The 18218-nt window shown below is 42.0% G+C and overlaps 1 protein-coding gene across 5 annotated transcripts in view; it reads left to right on the top strand.

Moving 5' to 3' along the window:
- Positions 1-18218, top strand: part of LOC137645707 (sphingomyelin phosphodiesterase 5-like) — a 184096-nt gene that overhangs the window by 82821 nt on the left and 83057 nt on the right. For all 5 annotated transcript variants that reach the window (XM_068378572.1, XM_068378569.1, XM_068378570.1 and 2 more), the window contains 2 exons: positions 13954-14098; positions 15151-15263. In XM_068378572.1, the coding sequence (XP_068234673.1) occupies positions 13954-14098; positions 15151-15263 (258 nt within the window). The remainder of the gene's footprint in view (positions 1-13953; positions 14099-15150; positions 15264-18218) is intronic.

Here is an 18218-nt window from a genome sequence, read left to right as displayed (position 1 = left end):
ACCTCAACACATTCATATCCACTCTAGCCGCTAACTCATTTCTTACACCCGTTCTCACCCTCACCACTTCGTTCCTAACCCTATCTACTCGAGATACACCAGCCATACTCCTTAAACACTTCATCTCAAACACATTCAATTTCTGTCTCTCCATCACTTTCATTCCCCACAACTCCGATCCATACATCACAGTTGGTACAATCACTTTCTCATATAGAACTCTCTTTACATTCATGCCCAACCCTCTATTTTTTACTACTCCCTTAACTGCCCCCAACACTTTGCAACCTTCATTGACTCTCTGATGTACATCTGCTTCCACTCCACCATTTGCTGCAACAACAGACCCCAAGTACTTAAACTGCTCCACCTCCTCAAGTAACTCTCCATTCAACATGACATTCAACCTTGCACCACCTTCCCTTCTCGTACATCTCATAACCTTACTCTTACCCACATTAACTCTCAACTTCCTTCTCTCACACACCCTTCCAAATTCTGTCACTAGTCGGTCAAGCTTCTCTTCTGTGTCTGCTACCAGTACAGTATCATCCGCAAACAACAACTGATTTACCTCCCATTCATGATCATTCTCGCCTACCAGTTTTAATCCTCGTCCAAGCACTCGAGCATTCACCTCTCTCACCACTCCATCAACATACAAGTTAAACAACCACGGCGACATCACACATCCCTGTCTCAGCCCCACTCTCAACGGAAACCAATCGCTCACTTCATTTCCTATTCTAACACATGCTTTACTACCTTTGTAGAAACTTTTCACTGCTTGCAACAACCTTCCACCAACTCCATATAACCTCATCACATTCCACATTGCTTCCCTATCAACTCTATCATATGCTTTCTCCAGATCCATAAACGCAACATACACCTCCTTACCTTTTGCTAAATATTTCTCGCATATCTGCCTAACTGTAAAAATCTGATTCATACAACCCCTACCTCTTCTAAAACCACCCTGTACTTCCAAGATTGCATTCTCTGTTTTATCCTTGATCCTATTAATCAGTACTCTACCATACACTTTTCCAACTACACTCAACAAACTAATACCTCTTGAATTACAACACTCATGCACATCTCCCTTACCCTTATATAGTGGTACAATACATGCACAGACCCAATCTACTGGTACCATTGACAACACAAAACACACATTAAACAATCTCACCAACCATTCAAGTACAGTCACACCCCTTTCCTTCAACATCTCAGCTTTCACACCATCCATACCAGATGCTTTTCCTACTCTCGTTTCATCTAGTGCTCTCCTCACTTCCTCTATTGTAATCTCTCTCTCATTCTCATTTCCCATCACTGGCACCTCAACACCTGGAACAGCAATTATATCTGCCTCCCTATCATCCTCAACATTCAGCAAACTTTCAAAATATCCCGCCCACCTTTTCCTTGCCTCCTCTCCTTTTAACAACCTTCCATTTCCATCTTTCACTGTCTCTTCAATTCTTGCGCCGGCCTTCCTTACTCTCTTCACTTCTTTCCAAAACTTCTTCTTATTCTCTTCATATGACTGACCCAGTCCCTGACCCCACCTCAGGTCAACTGCCCTCTTTTGCACATAAAGTAAGTTTTTCTTCTGTGGTTTGCGAAAACATTTTCATACTTTACTGATAGATTTATCTGATTCACAAAATTAATACAATGAATTTCTTAAAAAAGTAGCTAGTGTAAGAACCAAATACAGTAGTATATTTTGGGAATTAGCAGTGACCATATTAAAGAAGAAAATTACAACAAATTACATAAACCTCAAACATTTTCTCAGAAACTACCTTGAAACTGCTTCATTTTGTGCAGTGGTTCTCAAATATTGGCTTTATATTCATTTTTAGGGCACACTGCAAGTCATATTGGTGATCCAGCCAGTTTCTTGCTTTAGGCCTTAATCTTAACTAGACTTGAAAACCCTTGTGTGCAGAGATAAGTTGTGAGACAAGGGGAAAGAGCTTTATTAGCCTCTTGAGTCATATGGGCATATCATTGAGTTGAGTCCAAAATTTTGAGCACTTTTGTCCAGTAGAATCATTACCTTGGTCTTCTCAAGTAAGTCAGTTACATTAATAAAAATAAAAATGTGAACAGCTATGAATTATTAAGATATATTTTAGCAAAAACCTTTTTGTGAGGTACTGCACAGGAGATGTCTTCGTAAATGAAACAGTCCTCTGCAGCTGTCTAACTAGGAAAGTGGGCTATCTTCTGCAGTTTGTATTGTAGAAGGTACTTTTCCGGTTGGATCATTTCTAGTGCAGATCATGGATCTCTTTGGCTTCCTTCACGGAGAAAAGCACCTCTCAGTCATATCTGTCTAAAGCTAACACTCAGCCATGGGTATGGACTTTCAACTGAAGGGCACAGACCTCTTCTTTGCATGGGAGTTCTCTATGCTTGTAAGGATCTTTGATTATTCTAATTCCACCCTGGACCTTTAGCTACCTGATTGGGACATGACTTTCGTTCTCAGGGTGATAATGCATACCCTGTTCGAGCATTTGAGAAGGTTGTCAGACAGAGGTCTGACTCTTAAGGCTGTCAACTTGCTAGCCGTAGTATTGGCGAGTTGCACGGTCTCTCTTACTTAGTTGTCCACACTGAGGGATGGAAGGAGCTCTCCTTCAGCTTTATGCATGATTTTGTGGCCAGAAGATAAAACCCTTTGTTGTACAACTCCCACTTTGAGACCTAATCTATTCCCTCTATATGTGAAGTGTCGGGTGTTTATCGAGAGGAGATGCTTTTGTTCTTTGAGGGCTCTGCCATGCTATCTGAAGAGGACCAACAACTCAGGCCTGATCATTAACAACTCCTACCTTAGCACTGGTAAGACCAAGAAAGAGGTGTCATGGACCGCAATTTCTTTTTAGATTAATGAGATGATCCATGTACCATACACCTCCACTGTTGTGAAGATTTAGGTACTGTACCAGCTAGGACCAGAGTTCACCCTAGCCTTCAAGAGGAATCTTGTTGTTGACCAGGTGTTGAAGGATTGGATTAGGAAATGCAATATCAGTTTCACAACCTTTTACTTAGAGGAGTCCCTCAAGTACTTTGTGTTATGTCTTGAGTTGGCTGTTCAAGTAGTTGTGTATCCAGCCAAGTAGCATCTTGTCTAGAGTGACGCACAGATGTAATTTTGAAAGAAAAGCCAGAAAGAGTGGCTCTTCACCTGCATATTTTTTGTAACCCCCCTCTTAGCGGTAATCCTCTCAAAAATGTTACAAGCTGGTTTTGACTTAATGCTGGTAACTTACATTTCTGAGCTCCAATCTTTAATCTAAAGAAGTATCTCTTCCATCTTCTGTAACAAGGGAGGGATGGTAGAATTTATACCAACTCACTGATCATCGTATGCTAGTTTTGTTATTCCGGACTGATATCCCTTCGGGGGAAGCAATTCCTAAGTTGATCATATACAAATACAGTTATGCCTCACAACACGAAGTTAATTGGTTCCGTAGTGGCTTTCGTACCATGAATTTTGGGGTTTGTGAGTCGCCTTTTACATGTAAATAGCCTAATTCATTCCAGGCCCTACAAAAACACCACAATAGATTTTTATAAGAAGGCTAAATTACACTAAACTCAGTTAAATACTGTACAATCATTTGGATCATTCAGTAATAACTTAACCAGTAGTAACCTGTAAAATGAATGTATAATTAGAGCAAACAGTAAAAATACAGTAACAAATTGTGGAACCTTAACTTTGGAGTGAGGCGATGTCTGAGAGCGAAGTGACGTGGTGGTAGAGGATGATAAGAAACAGCAGAAATCATCAACAAGTGGCAGAAAACATAAACACTTAACTTTAGAAAAACATTAATAAATGGCAGAAAACATTAACACAATTTTAGGAAACATTAAATTTATTTATTTTTATTTTTGGGGGGGACTTTTTGTAATTTTGTATTTGTTTACTGTATGTTTTGTATTTTCTAGATTTAGTTACTTACTTTCTTCATCGCTGCCACTTTTCTTTTTTTTGGGTCATCTCTTTCAGCTTCCTCTTGACCTACTAGTACCGAAGGCTTTTTTTTTTAAAAACTATCCAAGGAAGATTGTTTCTGCCTGCTTCGTGAAATTTTCCTGAAATGACTCAGGGCAAATGTCATTACAGTATTCAAGTGCACGACCTGTGAACATTTTTTCTGGGTGTCTTTTTTTTTTTTTTTCTATAAAAGCCACCTTTTTATAGTAGCCAGCTAAACCCTCCTTAATTTCTGCTGTTGTCAGTGGGTCATCCTCCTCGTCCTTGCTGCTAGAACTTTGCTCAATTGCATGGCCTCTAGCTCCTTCAGGTCATCTGTCGAAAGTTCCTCTTGTTGCTCCTCGATAAGCTCATTGATGTCGGCCTCATCAGCTTCCAGACCCATGTAACGATCTCGGCAACCTCAGATTGATCAAGAGGTTGAGGATCGTTAACTTTTTCGGAATCTGTTTCGGCTTCAGCTTGGCCTACGTCGAAGCCCTCGAAATTCTTGTGGAGATGGCATCAGGCCACAACTTCTTTCATGCAGAGTACAAGGTGCGCCTCAAAACTTCCCACCAAGCTGTATCGATGATTTTGAGGCATAGCACAACATTGAAATACTCCTTCCAAAATTCATGAAGAGTGAGGGAGGGGGGGGGCTGCTTCTTCAAATCCTCCTGTGTCATCTTTGGCCTGAGCATGCAGGAGATCATCAAAAATGGAGCTAGCTTTCTGCAGATTATAGTTTCGGTGATCGTGTCTCCAGCAATTTCCTTGTCCTTAATCCAAACAAGCTTTAATCTCTCTATCTCATCATGTGCATTGCTCTTGCTGGAGAGAACACTCATGTCCTTAGAAGATGTTGCTGCTTTGATGGCTTCCATCTGTTTCAGGATTGTTCCTATTGTAGACGGATTATGGCCATATTGTATTCCTTCAGGATCACACTTGACCACATGCCAGCCTTGTATTTCTTGATTACTTCTATTTTTGTCCCTAAAGAAAACATCATCCTCTTCTTTCTCTGCACATCACCAACTTTCTTGGGACCCATGGCTAATAAATTAACGTAATATTGCAACACGATACAGTACAATAGTCACGAAAGGAAAATCACAAACGCAAAGTCAGTGCGTACGATACCGCTGCCGAAACTAAAAGAAAGAGGAACACCAATGCGTAAATGCATGATGGGATATAGTACAGTAGATGCTGACCAATGGGAGAGCAGGATCTTATGGTGGTAACTAGCATCTGAGTAGGAGATAACCAATGGGAGTGCGGGAGGATGGTGGCAAGTTTACTAGCTTGTGGCACGCAAATTTTAAAATCAGTTTAGGAGATGGTAGGGTTCTTGTACCGTACCTCGTTTCGTTGCGTGAAACATTTTTTGCGATGCAAGTCGTAGAATTCTTTGCATCTCATTTTGTAGTGTGAAAATTTCGTAAGCAGGTTCTTTTGTGTCAAGAGGTATGACTGTAATTTTGGAAAGGCCAAACCCTATCAATCTACTCATTCCAATGATTGATAGATAAGAGGTTGCTAGAGTCGTCATATTCACTTTCTTACACCACCAGATAGATTTTAAGGACGAATGGTTTTTATACTTGTACGAACACAAATTTTAGATGTAATTTGTATTTTTAAATATTAAACTTAGCCGGTGAATATATAATAACTGACGTCTCGGACGGCTCGACAGATACCAAAAACTCGCGAGCGATCGCCATGAAGGTTGCGGGTGTGACCACCAGCGCCGACTATCGGCCAGATACCGCATATACTTGTCAACATCTCCAGTTCTTCTCTGTCGGTCTTATCGACAAGTTGATTCCGCTCGCTGATGACCTTGAGTTTTCGTCCTTTTTGATGAAGTACTTTATTTTGGTTGTTTTTGAGCTTTCGCTGTGACAGGTGTTTTTTCTTCAATTAAAACTCTTGAAACCCTTTTTTGGCTAGTGTTTATTGTTGATGACTTTGGTTTTGTTTTGGATTTTCTCTGATTGTTCAATATGGCTGACCCTTCTCCTATCCCTGGACCTAAATTTCGCAAGTGTGCGAGGGATTGCAACAAACGTCTTCCCAAGGCCTCTATCGACCCACATACCGTTTGTTCTAATTGCCGGGGTAAATCCTGCCAATTAGGAGATCGGTGTGATGAGTGCGTGGTCTTGTCGGAATTCGACTGGCTTGAATATGATAAATATACTCGTAAGCTGGAGAGAGATAGGGTAAGAAGCTCCTCTAGGTCGTTGGAATTTTCCTCCTCCCATGCCCCTGAACCTAATCCTTCCCCTGTAGTAGTTGTTCCTTAACCCCCTACTAGCACTCATGAACCGTCCATGCGGGATATGTTTCTTGCGATTCAAACTTTAGGCGAAAAAGTTGAGTCCTTAGCATCGGACCGTAACCAACTCATGTCAGATGTGAAGTTATTGAAGTGTCAAGAGTGGTAAATCAGAAAATCGTAGTGATAAAGTGATAAGTGCGCAAAGTGTATTTAGTGTTGCGACCGAGGGTTCGTCTGTTCGTGCTTGTCGCTCCCCTAGTCCGAGACCTCTTTCAGGCTCCCCTGCACCAGGGAGAAGTAATGTCGTAGGACTTAAGGGGACGAGAGGCTTTAACCAACGTACAGACGTTCCCTCTTTGGTATCGGACGTTTCTCGTCAAGATCGCCCTTACCTTAAGACGGGTGAGACTGTGTTCTCCTCGTCATCCGAAGGCTTTTCGCAAAAGAAACCTTGGCGCAAGGTTTCTAGACCCTTGAAGCGAAAGTCAGTCCCTTCAGGACAGGTCCAGCGTCCTGGCTGTAGCCATTGGGACAGCTCTGACCCTTTGCAGTCGTCGGAAGACTGTTCGCCTATTAAACGCAAGCGTAACACGGGGTCCGAGGGTCGCGGTAAAGGCAATGTTTTGCCAACACAGACGTTACCATCGTCTCGGCCCGTTCCGACTCCCGTTGATCCGAAATGGGTTGTCCTGCGGGACATGCAGACTAAGCTTGCCTCCCTTATGGAGGAGTATGACGTTGAGCAGGTTCGCGATGATCCTTTGCTTTCGAGTCGCCATTACGCTGAACGAGACTCTGGCCGTCAGCCGCCCAAACGAGTATTTACTCGTCCGTTTGACGTTAGTGCTGACGTTTCTTGTACTTTGAAACATGATGTCAGTAGTTTTTCACGTCAGTCACGTGACATGGATTCTCCCTCGCTGCAGTCTCGTGTTGACTTTCAGCCACTACCGCAGTCTCGTGTTGACGTTCAGCCGCTGCCGCAGTCTCGTGTTGACGTTCAGCCGCTGCCGCCGCAGCCTCGACCTGACGTTCGCCGACCGGCTCCGTTGCCTCGATGTGACGTTGAGCATCAATCACCGCAGTCGGAGGTTGTTTTGCCTGCTCAGTCTATGCAGTCAAGGCAGTTCCGACGTGACGTCTAGCGTCAATCAACTTCAGTTGTTGTTGTTGGTCAGTCACAAGGATTTCAGTCTTTTCAGCAGCGGCATGACGTCGCTTCCTCTACTGCTGCTGCTGCTCCTTTGCTTGTTGACATTGCCTGTCAAGCGTTGCCGCCGCGGCAGGTCTCTCCTTTTTATGAGACTCGGCAATTGTCGGACGAGGTTCCTTTAGATGAGGAAGTTGCTGATCCCCCTCCAACTGATATTCCTTTGGGGACTTTGTCAGACGGAGAGGAGCCTAAAGCTGCTCAGCCCTCTATGGACTTTAAAAAAATCATGCTGATTTTTAAGGATCTGTTTCCGGACCATTTTGTAACTGCTGCTCCTCGTTCGCCGCCGTCAGAGTTTACGCTAGGCCTAGCTGCTTCGAAACCGTCCTTTACTAAGCTAGTGCTCTCTCGCTCTTCTAAGAGAGCTTTACGTTTGCTAGGCGACTGCTTGATCACCAGGAGGAGTTTGGGGAAGACAGCCTTTGCTTTCCCTCCTTTTAAACTGGCTTCTAGAGCGAGCGTCTGGTATGACACGGGAGAAGTTCTCGGCTTGGGAGTTCCTGCCTCTACCCAGGGAGACTTCTCAAGCCTCGTAGACTCTCCCCGTCGCCTGGCCATGAGACGCTCTAAAGTTTATTGGTCCTCCTCGGACCTTGACCATCTCCTCAAAGGGGTTTACAGGGCCTTCGAAGTTTTTAACTTCTTATATTGGTCGCTAGGAGCCTTAAGCAGGAAGATCTCTTCGGCCGACCGTGATGTTTCCGTGCTTATTATGTCCTGCATGGACAAAGCCATCCGTGATGGCTCTAATGAGTTTGCCGCCACCTTTACGGCAGGAGTCCTGAAGAAGAGGGAGACTCTTTGCTCGTTCCTTTCGGCAGGAGTAACTCCCTGCCAAAGGTCGGAGCTTCTCTTTGCCCCGTTGTCATCTGCCTTGTTTCCTCAGCAGTTGATCAAGGATATTGCGGCTTCACTTATGCAGAAGGATACCCACGACCTGATGGCTATGTCGGCGCGCAAGGCTGCTCCTTCATCGTCTTATGTCGTAAGACCCAAGATCGATACCCCAGCGACGAGGTTTATCCCGCCCTTTCGTGGCAGAGCCCCCAGTAGGGGAGGCGCTCGTGCCGACAGTAAAAGAGGCAAGAGGAGAGGATCCAAGTCCTCCCGTGGCAGAGTCTGACTGCCCACGTCCTCAGACAGCGGTAGGGGCCAGACTGAACAACTTCTGGCAGGCCTGGGAGAAGAGGGGTGCAGACCGAGAGTCTGTGTTGTTGCTCAAGGAGGGGTACAAAATACCGTTTGTACGGAGACCTCCTCTAGTAACAGTTCCTTTAGACCTCTCTCCCAGGTATCGAGAGCAGTCAAGGAAACAAGCTCTACATCAGCAGGTGTCTCAGTTGCTAGAGAAAGGAGCGGTGGTGAAAGTCTCGGACCTTCAATCACCGGGATTTTACAACCGTCTCTTCCTAGTCCCCAAGCATACAGGAGGTTGGTGGCCAGTGCTGGATGTCAGTGCGCTCAACATTTTTGTTGTAAAAACAAAATTTACGATGGAGACCACGAAGTCCGTCCTAGCAGCGGTCAGAGAGGGAGACTGGATGGTCTCTCTCGACCTGCAGGATGCATACTTCCACATTCCTATACACCCGGATTCTCAACTGTATCTAAGGTTTGTATACAGGAATGTGGTGTACCAGTTCTGAGCACTGTGCTTCGGCCTCAGCCCTGCTCCTCTTGTTTTTACGAGGCTCATGAGGAATGTGGCAAAATTTCTTCATTTATCGGGAATGCGAGCCTCCCTGTACCTGGACGACTGGCTACTCAGAGCGTCGTCCCGTCATCGCTGTCTGCAGGACCTTCAATGGACGTTGGATCTTGCAAAGGAGTTGGGACTGTTAGTGAACTTAGAAAAGTCTCAACTGAATCCCTCCCAGACGATTCTCTATTTGGGGATGGAGATTCGCAGTCTAGCTTTTCGGGCTTTTCCGTCTGCCACCAGGATAGATCAAGCCTTTGCTCAAAGTCCGCCTCATGCTGAGAAAAGACCGTTGCTCAGTGAGAAGTTGGATGAGCCTCCTAGGGACTCTGTCATCCCTGGAACAATTTATCTCACTAGGGAGACTTCACCTTCGCCCTCTCCAGTTCCATCTAGACTCCCATTGGGACAAGGGCAAGACTTTGGAAGCTGTTTCAATCCCGATTTCCGAGCCAGTAAAGACGTGCCTGAACTGGTGGGACAGCAACATAAGTCTTCGAGAGGGTCTGTCCCTGGCGGTCAAGAACCCAAACCACGTGTTATTCTCAGACGCGTCGGATTTGGGTTGGGGGGCGACTCTGGACGGTCTGGAATGTTCGGGTCTTTGGACGTCGGATCAGAGGAGCCTGCACATCAACTGCAATGAGCTGTTGGCTGTTCACTTGGCCTTGATGAGTTTCGAGAGTCTTCTACGAAACAAAGTGGTAGAAGTGAATTCGGACAACACCACGGCCTTGGCATACATCTCCAAGCAAGGAGGCACTCACTCCCACACACTGTTCGTCATCGCAAGGGACCTCCTCATCTGGTCAAAAGATCGAGGTATCTCACTGTTGACAAGGTTCATCCAGGGGGAATTGAACGTCTTGGCGGACTGTCTCAGTCGGAGAGGTCAGGTGATCCCCACAGAATGGACCCTCCACAAGGACGTGTGCAAGGGTCTTTGGATGACTTGGGGTCAACCCACCATAGACCTCTTTGCGACCTCTTTGACCAAAAGGCTTCCGACCTATTGCTCTCCAGTCCCAGATCCAGAGGCGGCCCACATAGATGCCTTCCTGCTGGACTGGTCTCACCTGGACGTGTACGCATTCCCGCCGTTCAAGACCATCAACAGGGTTCTGCAGAAGTTCGCCTCTCACGAAGGGACAAGGTTGACGTTGGTTGCTCCCCTCTGGCCCGCGAGAGAGTGGTTCACAGAGGTACTTCAATGGCTGGTAGACGTTCCAAGGAGTCTGCCTTTAAGGATGGATCTCTTACGGCAGCCCCTCGTAAGGAGTCTTCATCAAAGCCTTCCCGCGCTTCGTCTGACTGCCTTCAGACTATCGAAAGACTCTCAAGAGCTCGAGGATTTTCGAAGGAGGTAGCCAGAGCGATCGCGAGGGCTAGGAGAACATCTACCATCAAGGTCTACCAGTCGAAGTGGGAGGTCTTTAGAGATTGGTGCAAGTCATCATCCATTTCCTCTTCCAGTACCTCTGTAGCCCAAATTGCAGACTTTCTCCTGCATCTGAGAAATGTTCGCTCCCTCTCTGCTCCCGCTATTAAGGGCTACAGGAGCATGTTGGCCTCTGTGTTCAGACATAGAGGCTTGGATCTTTCCAATAATAAAGATCTCCAAGATCTCCTTAAGTCCTTCGAGACCTCTAAGGAGCGTCGTATGTCAACTCCTGGTTGGAACTTAGACGTGGTCCTAAGGTTCCTAATGTCCGACAGGTTTGAGCCATTGCATTCAGCCTCCCTGAAGGATCTCACCCTCAAGACGCTTTTTTTGGTGTGCTTGGCTTCGGCTAAAAGGGTCCGTGAGATCCATGCCTTTAGTAAAAACATCGGCTTCTCTACAGATAAAGCCACATGTTCGCTTCAGCTTGGTTTCTTGGCCAAAAATGAACTGCCTTCTCGTCCTTGGCCTAAATCTTTTGATATACCTTGCCTATCAGAGATCGTAGGCAACGAGGTTGAAAGAGTACTGTGCCCAGTTAGAGCTCTTAAGTTTTATTTAGCTCGTACCAGATCTTTACGAGGTGGGTCTGAGGCCTTATGGTGCTCCGTTAAGAAACCCTCATTGCCTATGTCTAAAAATGCTTTATCGTATTTTATTAGATTTTTAATCCGAGAGGCACATTCTCACTTAAGTGAAAAAGATCGTTGTTTACTTAAGGTCAAGACGCATGAAGTAAGAGCGATAGCAACCTCCGTGGCTTTTAAGCAAAACAGATCTCTGCGAAGTATTATGGACGCGACCTTTTGGAGGAGCAAGTCGGTGTTCGCTTCATTTTACTTAAAAGACGTCCACAGACTTTATGAGGACTGCTACACACTGGGTCCATTCGTTGCAGCGAGTGCAGTAGTGGGTGAGGGTTCTACCACTACATTCCCTTAATCCCAATATCCTTTTAATCTTCTCTTGAAATGTTTTTAATCTTGTCTTGGGTTGTACGGAAGACTGAGAAGTCTTTCGCATCCTTTTTGATTTGGCGGGTGGTCAAATGTCGTTTCTTGAGAGCGCCCAGATTAAGGGTTTTGATGAGGTCCTGTTGTATGGGTGGTCGCCCTGGATATAACAGCTCCTGGGAGTCTTTCAGCATCCTGAGAGGATGGCTGGGCTTCGTGAGGAAAGCGGACTAATAAGGCAGAGTAATCGTCTAAGTCAGCTTCCTTACCAGGTACCTATATTTAAGTGGGTTTTGTTATGATATAATTGTCAAAAACTCATGAGCATATACGCCTTTATTGTATTAATACTGGTCTCTACCCACCACCATGGGTGTGAATCAGCTATTATATATTCACCGGCTAAGTTTAATATTTAAAAATGATATTTTGATTATAAAATAAATTTTTGAATATACTTACCCGGTGAATATATAAATTAAAGGCCCTCCCTTCCTCCCCGATAGAGACCCAGCGGACTGAGAAGAACTGGAGATGTTGACAAGTATATGCGGTATCTGGCCGATAGTCGGCGCTGGTGGTCACACCCGCAACCTTCATGGCGATCGCTCGCGAGTTTTTGGTATCTGTCGAGCCGTCCGAGACGTCAGCTATTATATATTCACCGGGTAAGTATATTAAAAAATTTATTATATAATCAAAATATCATTTTTCAAAGCTATACAAACCAGACTCCTTAAAGTTAAATATCCATCCCCAGACACCCTTCTCAGCCTTGATTGATTGATTGATTGATTTGAGGTTTTATGGCATCCTGACATCTAAGGTCATTGATGCCAATCTCAGCCTTGAGCCAAAAGGTCAGAAGTTGAGATCATCCAACAGGCGGTGGGCAGTGCTTCTCGTCCTTGCTCACTAAATGTCTTTAACTACCTTATTAATGATTTCATTCTGCTCCAGTTCGTGCTGAAAACATCTCGCTAGTCAAAGGATTCAGGTTTGTATAGTTGGGATCAATATAAATTACATTTAAAATTTGACATATTTTTTATAAAGAAATCCCCCTACATAAGAGTGAGATATGTTTTAGTTTTAAGAGTATTTTTTTTTAACTTGAATTTATAAGTACAACATACCTTTTTTGTCTGTATTACAACACACAACCTTCTACTCTCCCTTTTTTTAGTCAGTTGATTAGTTTTAATTTGTTTTGCACTATTCAATACATTTTTTATTTATTACACACATCTTTGAAAGTGCATTAGTTGAAATTATTTTCTATATGGGAAAGATCTTATTCATGGGGACTAAAGTAGGAAGGATTTACCATAGATTTATAAAGAAAATATATCCATGTCTTTAAAACCAAAATTTTCTTGTGGGAAATAGCAAAACCTGTGCAGTCAAACTTTAGGCTTAATGACCTAGTACCAATGAAGATATGTTATAAGAATCTCTCTCTCTCTCTCTCTCTCTCTCTCTCTCTCTCTCTCTCTCTCTCTCTCTCTCTCTCTCTCTCTCTCTCTCTCTCAGAAAAGTTTGGAAATTCAACTTTTCTTATTTTATTGTAAGTTTGAAAAGTCTCCCTCTCTAAGAGAAATTTTTAATTAATTGGTTAGAAAAAAATAAAGGTAGAATTTGCATAAAATATCTGAATTGGATAATCACCTTATTTGGTAAAGTAAAATTTTCTACTTTTTTAAAGAACGAATATTAAAGACATAAAGTGATAGAATTTGTTTTATTTCACTAAGAAATCTAAAGCAAAATTTTCCTTGCCGTTAAAATCCCAAATTATAGATTGAGGGAGAGAATTTCCTTTGTCGCTGGGAGAATTGATAGTAATATTTGTCGCTGCAAGTTTGTTTATTTTTTCTTTTTGTGCCAACTTTACAATGTATTTGTCTGTGTTTAAGTGGGTTTCCATTTATATTTTATTAATTACCGGTACGGTTAGTCAACTGTGGATAAGGTAACCTGCAGAGATGGGCAGACTAATTGAAACAAAATAGAATGGTGGTAAAGACAATTTGAACAATTTATAATGATACCTCACAGTGTTAGTGTCAGTCATCCTATGGTACATACTAAGGCTTTCAAGATATACATCTTATTATGATGGCTTTCCTCCTGAGAAATTAAATTAAAATTTTAAAATTTATGTATTTCTTTTTGGGAACAAGGGAGATTCTTCAGAGATATTTACATTTTTATAAAAATTTAAGTGGCACTTTTTGTTTTCATGTAGAACTCTTGTATACAGATAATTTGGAAGTTATTTTTATTTATATAATTTACAGTACTTTGTATTTTAATCAATTAACTCTTTACATCCTGTAAAGTTACCAGATGTGGATGTTATTATGCTGCAAGAAGTATTTGGAAGAATATTTGGTTATCAGATGCACAGACTTTTGAGAGAAAAGTATCCATATTGCCTGTACGATGTTGGTTATCACAAGCTTCTCGGAAATCATGGTGGTTTAGGTAAGTTAAAGTGGTAATTCTTATTTGTTGAAAAAGGGGAAATTTTTAAAGTAACTTTATTTTAGGTGTAAATTCCTGAGTCCTTTAAAATTGGGATAGGCCTTCATTGGATCTGTAAAGCCCATTGGATAGCTAACTAAGTAGTTGGTAATAACACGTTGCATGAGGGGGTAAGCCCCACCTATCACAATAGATACTGTACATGTGTCCCTAGGTCTAGGACTGAGAGAGTTGGTTGTGGTGGAAAACTTAATTCAGAAATTGACTATTTTTCCAAGGACATTGATCTCAGAATCATAGCTGTACCAATCTTACATGTAACTCCTTACAATGAAGGATAACAAAATCATTAAGGGGTAAGACTGTAGAAAGAAAAAAAAACTACCTTTCCTTAAGGTAATTTGAAATGATATGGTCACGGTAGGCTAGTTAAGACTAACAATAAAACACAAGGAGTGCAGCTTACTAATTATTTTGTGAAACTTCCCTAATGCATGTGACTAAACAACTTTGACAGAGAAAACTGAAGAATGGGAAACTCAGTGTGTTGCTTATTAACTGTAAGATTGTTTCATTACTGGGTGCATGCTATCTTTTGAAAGGAAGAAAAATGGCAGAAATTTTATTAAAGAAAATTTTGGGTAAGCATTAATTAACTGATCTTCATGAGAAGAAGCAATATGAACATCAGATGAGTATAGAAATGAAAAAAAATGATTACTGTATTAAAATTCTGTTATTTTTAATATTACAACAATTCTCATAAAGCAAAATACCATAGGCACATTAGTATTTATCACTAATTGTTTTTAAAGCATAGAACAGTTCACTGTACAGTGCTGGATACCTTAAAGGTTGAAATAAAGTACAGTACAATAACTATGACTTTATATTTTCTCATTCTTTACATTTTCAAGGCTTTATTAATAATTCAGTGAAGTACTATATTGGAAAAAAACAGCATAAAAGCTTTGCTTTGTAAGACAGCAATTTACACTATTTTCATGTATACATAAGGGAATTATGCTGAAGCCCCTCTTATTTGTTTTCAGGAAGTGGCTTGTTTATAGCTTCTAAATATCCAATACAGAAAGCAGAGTTTCACCCATTTTCTTATGCAAATGGATATGGCCATTTTGTGAATTTGGGAGTATTGATAGCTAAGGTGAGTTTTTTTATTATGTCCCTGTAATGTAGGGAATATAAAAGTGAGTGTAATTATACTTAATTTTGTTTCCATGAATCCTACCTTTGAATATGGATTTGCCATCAAATCTGAAATACCAACTTTACAACCTCAAAATAAAAATAAAGAATATTTTTCTCTCTGGCTGCTATCTACCCCTTTCGAGGGATCACCATACTGCCATCATCCTGCCATATTCTGAGAGGAAAGTAAAGGAAATTGGGTACCAGAAAAGTTCTGAGATGGAGTGCGATTCAGATTAATTTTGTTATGCATTTTGATTTCTCGTATTAGGTAATTTTTTTATATATGTAAGTATCTTGCAGTTTATGGTAGGTAAAAGTGTATGTTTACATTCTTACATTACTCAGGGATGTCTTTAGTCTTAAATGAAGGAAAATGAGAAAACACAGGTAAAATATTAGTTATTAATTTTTGTCAGGATATAGATGATAATGAGACAAGGTGAATCAATATCTTGAATTAGCTAGGCCAATAAAGTAAATTTTCAAATATAAAACTTACCCGCTGGTTATATAATGGCTAAAGTCCCTGACGCCTCGGCGGGAAATAAAAAATCTCGCACGCGGCTTAGCGCAGATATGTACCCCAGCGCCCTCGCGGTACTACAGGTAGAACTATACTCAACCAATTCAGATTTTTCCTGCCGGCCATAGCTGGCTGTTTTATTGGAAATTCTCTCTCGTTTTTTTACTTTATTTGAACGTTATTTGGTGATGTATTAACGTTTTTGAGTTTTGGCTTTCATATATTTGTTTTATTTGATCTGTGATCATGTATTTTTAACTTAAAAGGTAGGGTTAGAAGGTTTTTCAACCTATTTTAAACCTCACGAAAGCATAGGGGCGAAATGTAAACATTTCGTCCATTGATGACGTCACAGCCTCTCCCGTAGGTTAAAAGTCTGTCTTGCTTTTTACAAAGAATATAAGTGAATATACTTTTAAAGTATTAAGTTATAAATTAAATCAAAAGAATTCTTCTTCTTCCCAGCTGGTTCCCATTTTTATATGGGGTCGCCGTTGCGGATGAGCCGTTTCCATCTTTTTATATTTTGAGAAAATTTTATCCTTTTAATAGTTTTCTTTAGATAATCTTCGATCTGTTTGAAAAGATTAACTAGCGTTCAGTTTATTTTTGTTACGCAGTAGTCAGTATTGTTACGATATTACAATATATTGTAGCGATTTTATGAATAGTACATTCTTCTTACTTCTCAAGTTTTAAGTTGTACTATATTAAAGGAACATCTTATTTTGCAATTAATTGGTCCTTTCAGTATTTTTTCCTTAGTCAGAGATTAAAAGAAGTTACAGTTCAGTTTATTTTATACGATGCAGTATTCATTACAATCGATGTAGCGCAGGATTCTATGTATCGTTGTTGCCTTGGCGGTTTTTGGAATACTAAAATTGTTCGTATATTATTTATAGATGTTCCAATGGTGCGAGTGATGATTCGTCTTTTATTGGAACCGCTTAATTTAAGGGTTTATTTTAATTTAAAAATATATCTATTAAGTTAATATTTGATATTTAATATTTTGTTACATTTATATGGGATTTGGTACTTTTGCATTCCCATTCAAACAGTACAAACAGACTATTGTCCAGTGACAAAATTATAAGTCTCTCCCTACGGAGTTCATTTCGTTTGAGAGAGCGTATACTTTGGTTTTCAGGTAATTATGAAACTATCTTTGTGCCAAAGAGTAAAGTGCAAATTTTTTAGTGATAAATTGTGCAGTGAATTTTATTCAGTGGAGAGTGCTTCTATTCGGACCTGTCGTTATCCTAGCCTTAGACCTCTGTCGAGCTCCCGGACCCAAGGGAGAAATTAAGTTGAACGGCGAAAGGGATCGAGAGGGTAACCAGGCGTTACAGTCTTTTATGACCCAAACTGAAGTCCTCTCGAACGTTTTCTGTCGATCACCAGAACGCTCACCCTCGCTATAGATAAAGCGAGGTATTAGTGTTTTCAAAGGCGCTAAGCTGAAAACAATATTACATTCGTTCTGTGTGTGTTACGTTTCATGCGGCGCGGACGCAGTGCCGCCACCTCCACCTGATGGGTGTCGTCTCTCGACAGTGGCAAGCGCTATGGATCGACGAAGATAATGCTGAATACGTTTCACCTAAGGTTGATTCTTGATCTTTGCAGTTAGACATGAAACAGCATCTATCTTTGTTTATGCAGTCTTTTCAGCCTGCTGTTAACAGTGCGGTTGGGTGTCTTGATTCCGGTCTTTGACACGGTCGCACAGGTGACGTGTCTTTAACGGTGAGGACTCATTGTCACACAGGCGGCCTACCAACCACAATGTTCAATGGTGGGAGAAAGTGGATGCATTACTTCGATTACCTGCTCAACGCAAACCAACTGCTCATAGCGCCTAGTATTAGTCTATCCAGACGCGCCGACGTTCGCCAGGCAGCAGAGCCGGCGAAGCATCATCGGAACGGTGCGGCAACGGAAACAGAACATCAACGGAATGGAGCAAAGCGCCACGTCAGCGTGGACGCTTCAGCATCAGTGTGGACGCTTCAGTGTCAGTGTGGACGCTTCAGTGTCAGTGTGGACGCTTTTAGTGTCAGTATGGACACTTCAGTGTCAGTATGGACGCTTCAGCGCCAGTGCGGATGCTTCAGCGCCAGTGCAGACGCTTCAGCGCCAGTGTGGACGCTTCAGCGCCAGCGTGGACGCTTCAGCATCAGTGTGGACGCTTCAGCGTCAGGGTGGACGCTTCGCTACCTATGACAATAGACTTTGATGTCTACCTGACCATGACCGTCTAGTGTTGAGTTATTGTTGCTCCAGACACTATATTAAGAAATAAATCTTAACTAGAAAGATATTATAATTTTGGACCAAGGCCTGCTGGGCCAACTCTTGGTTGGGAGAACTAGAATTAAA

The sequence above is a fragment of the Palaemon carinicauda genome, chromosome 8 (assembly GCF_036898095.1).
Source record: "Palaemon carinicauda isolate YSFRI2023 chromosome 8, ASM3689809v2, whole genome shotgun sequence".
In the NCBI taxonomy this organism is placed as follows: domain Eukaryota; kingdom Metazoa; phylum Arthropoda; class Malacostraca; order Decapoda; family Palaemonidae; genus Palaemon; species Palaemon carinicauda.
Note: the sequence above shows the minus strand (reverse complement) of the source record. Positions and strands in the feature narration are given on the sequence as shown.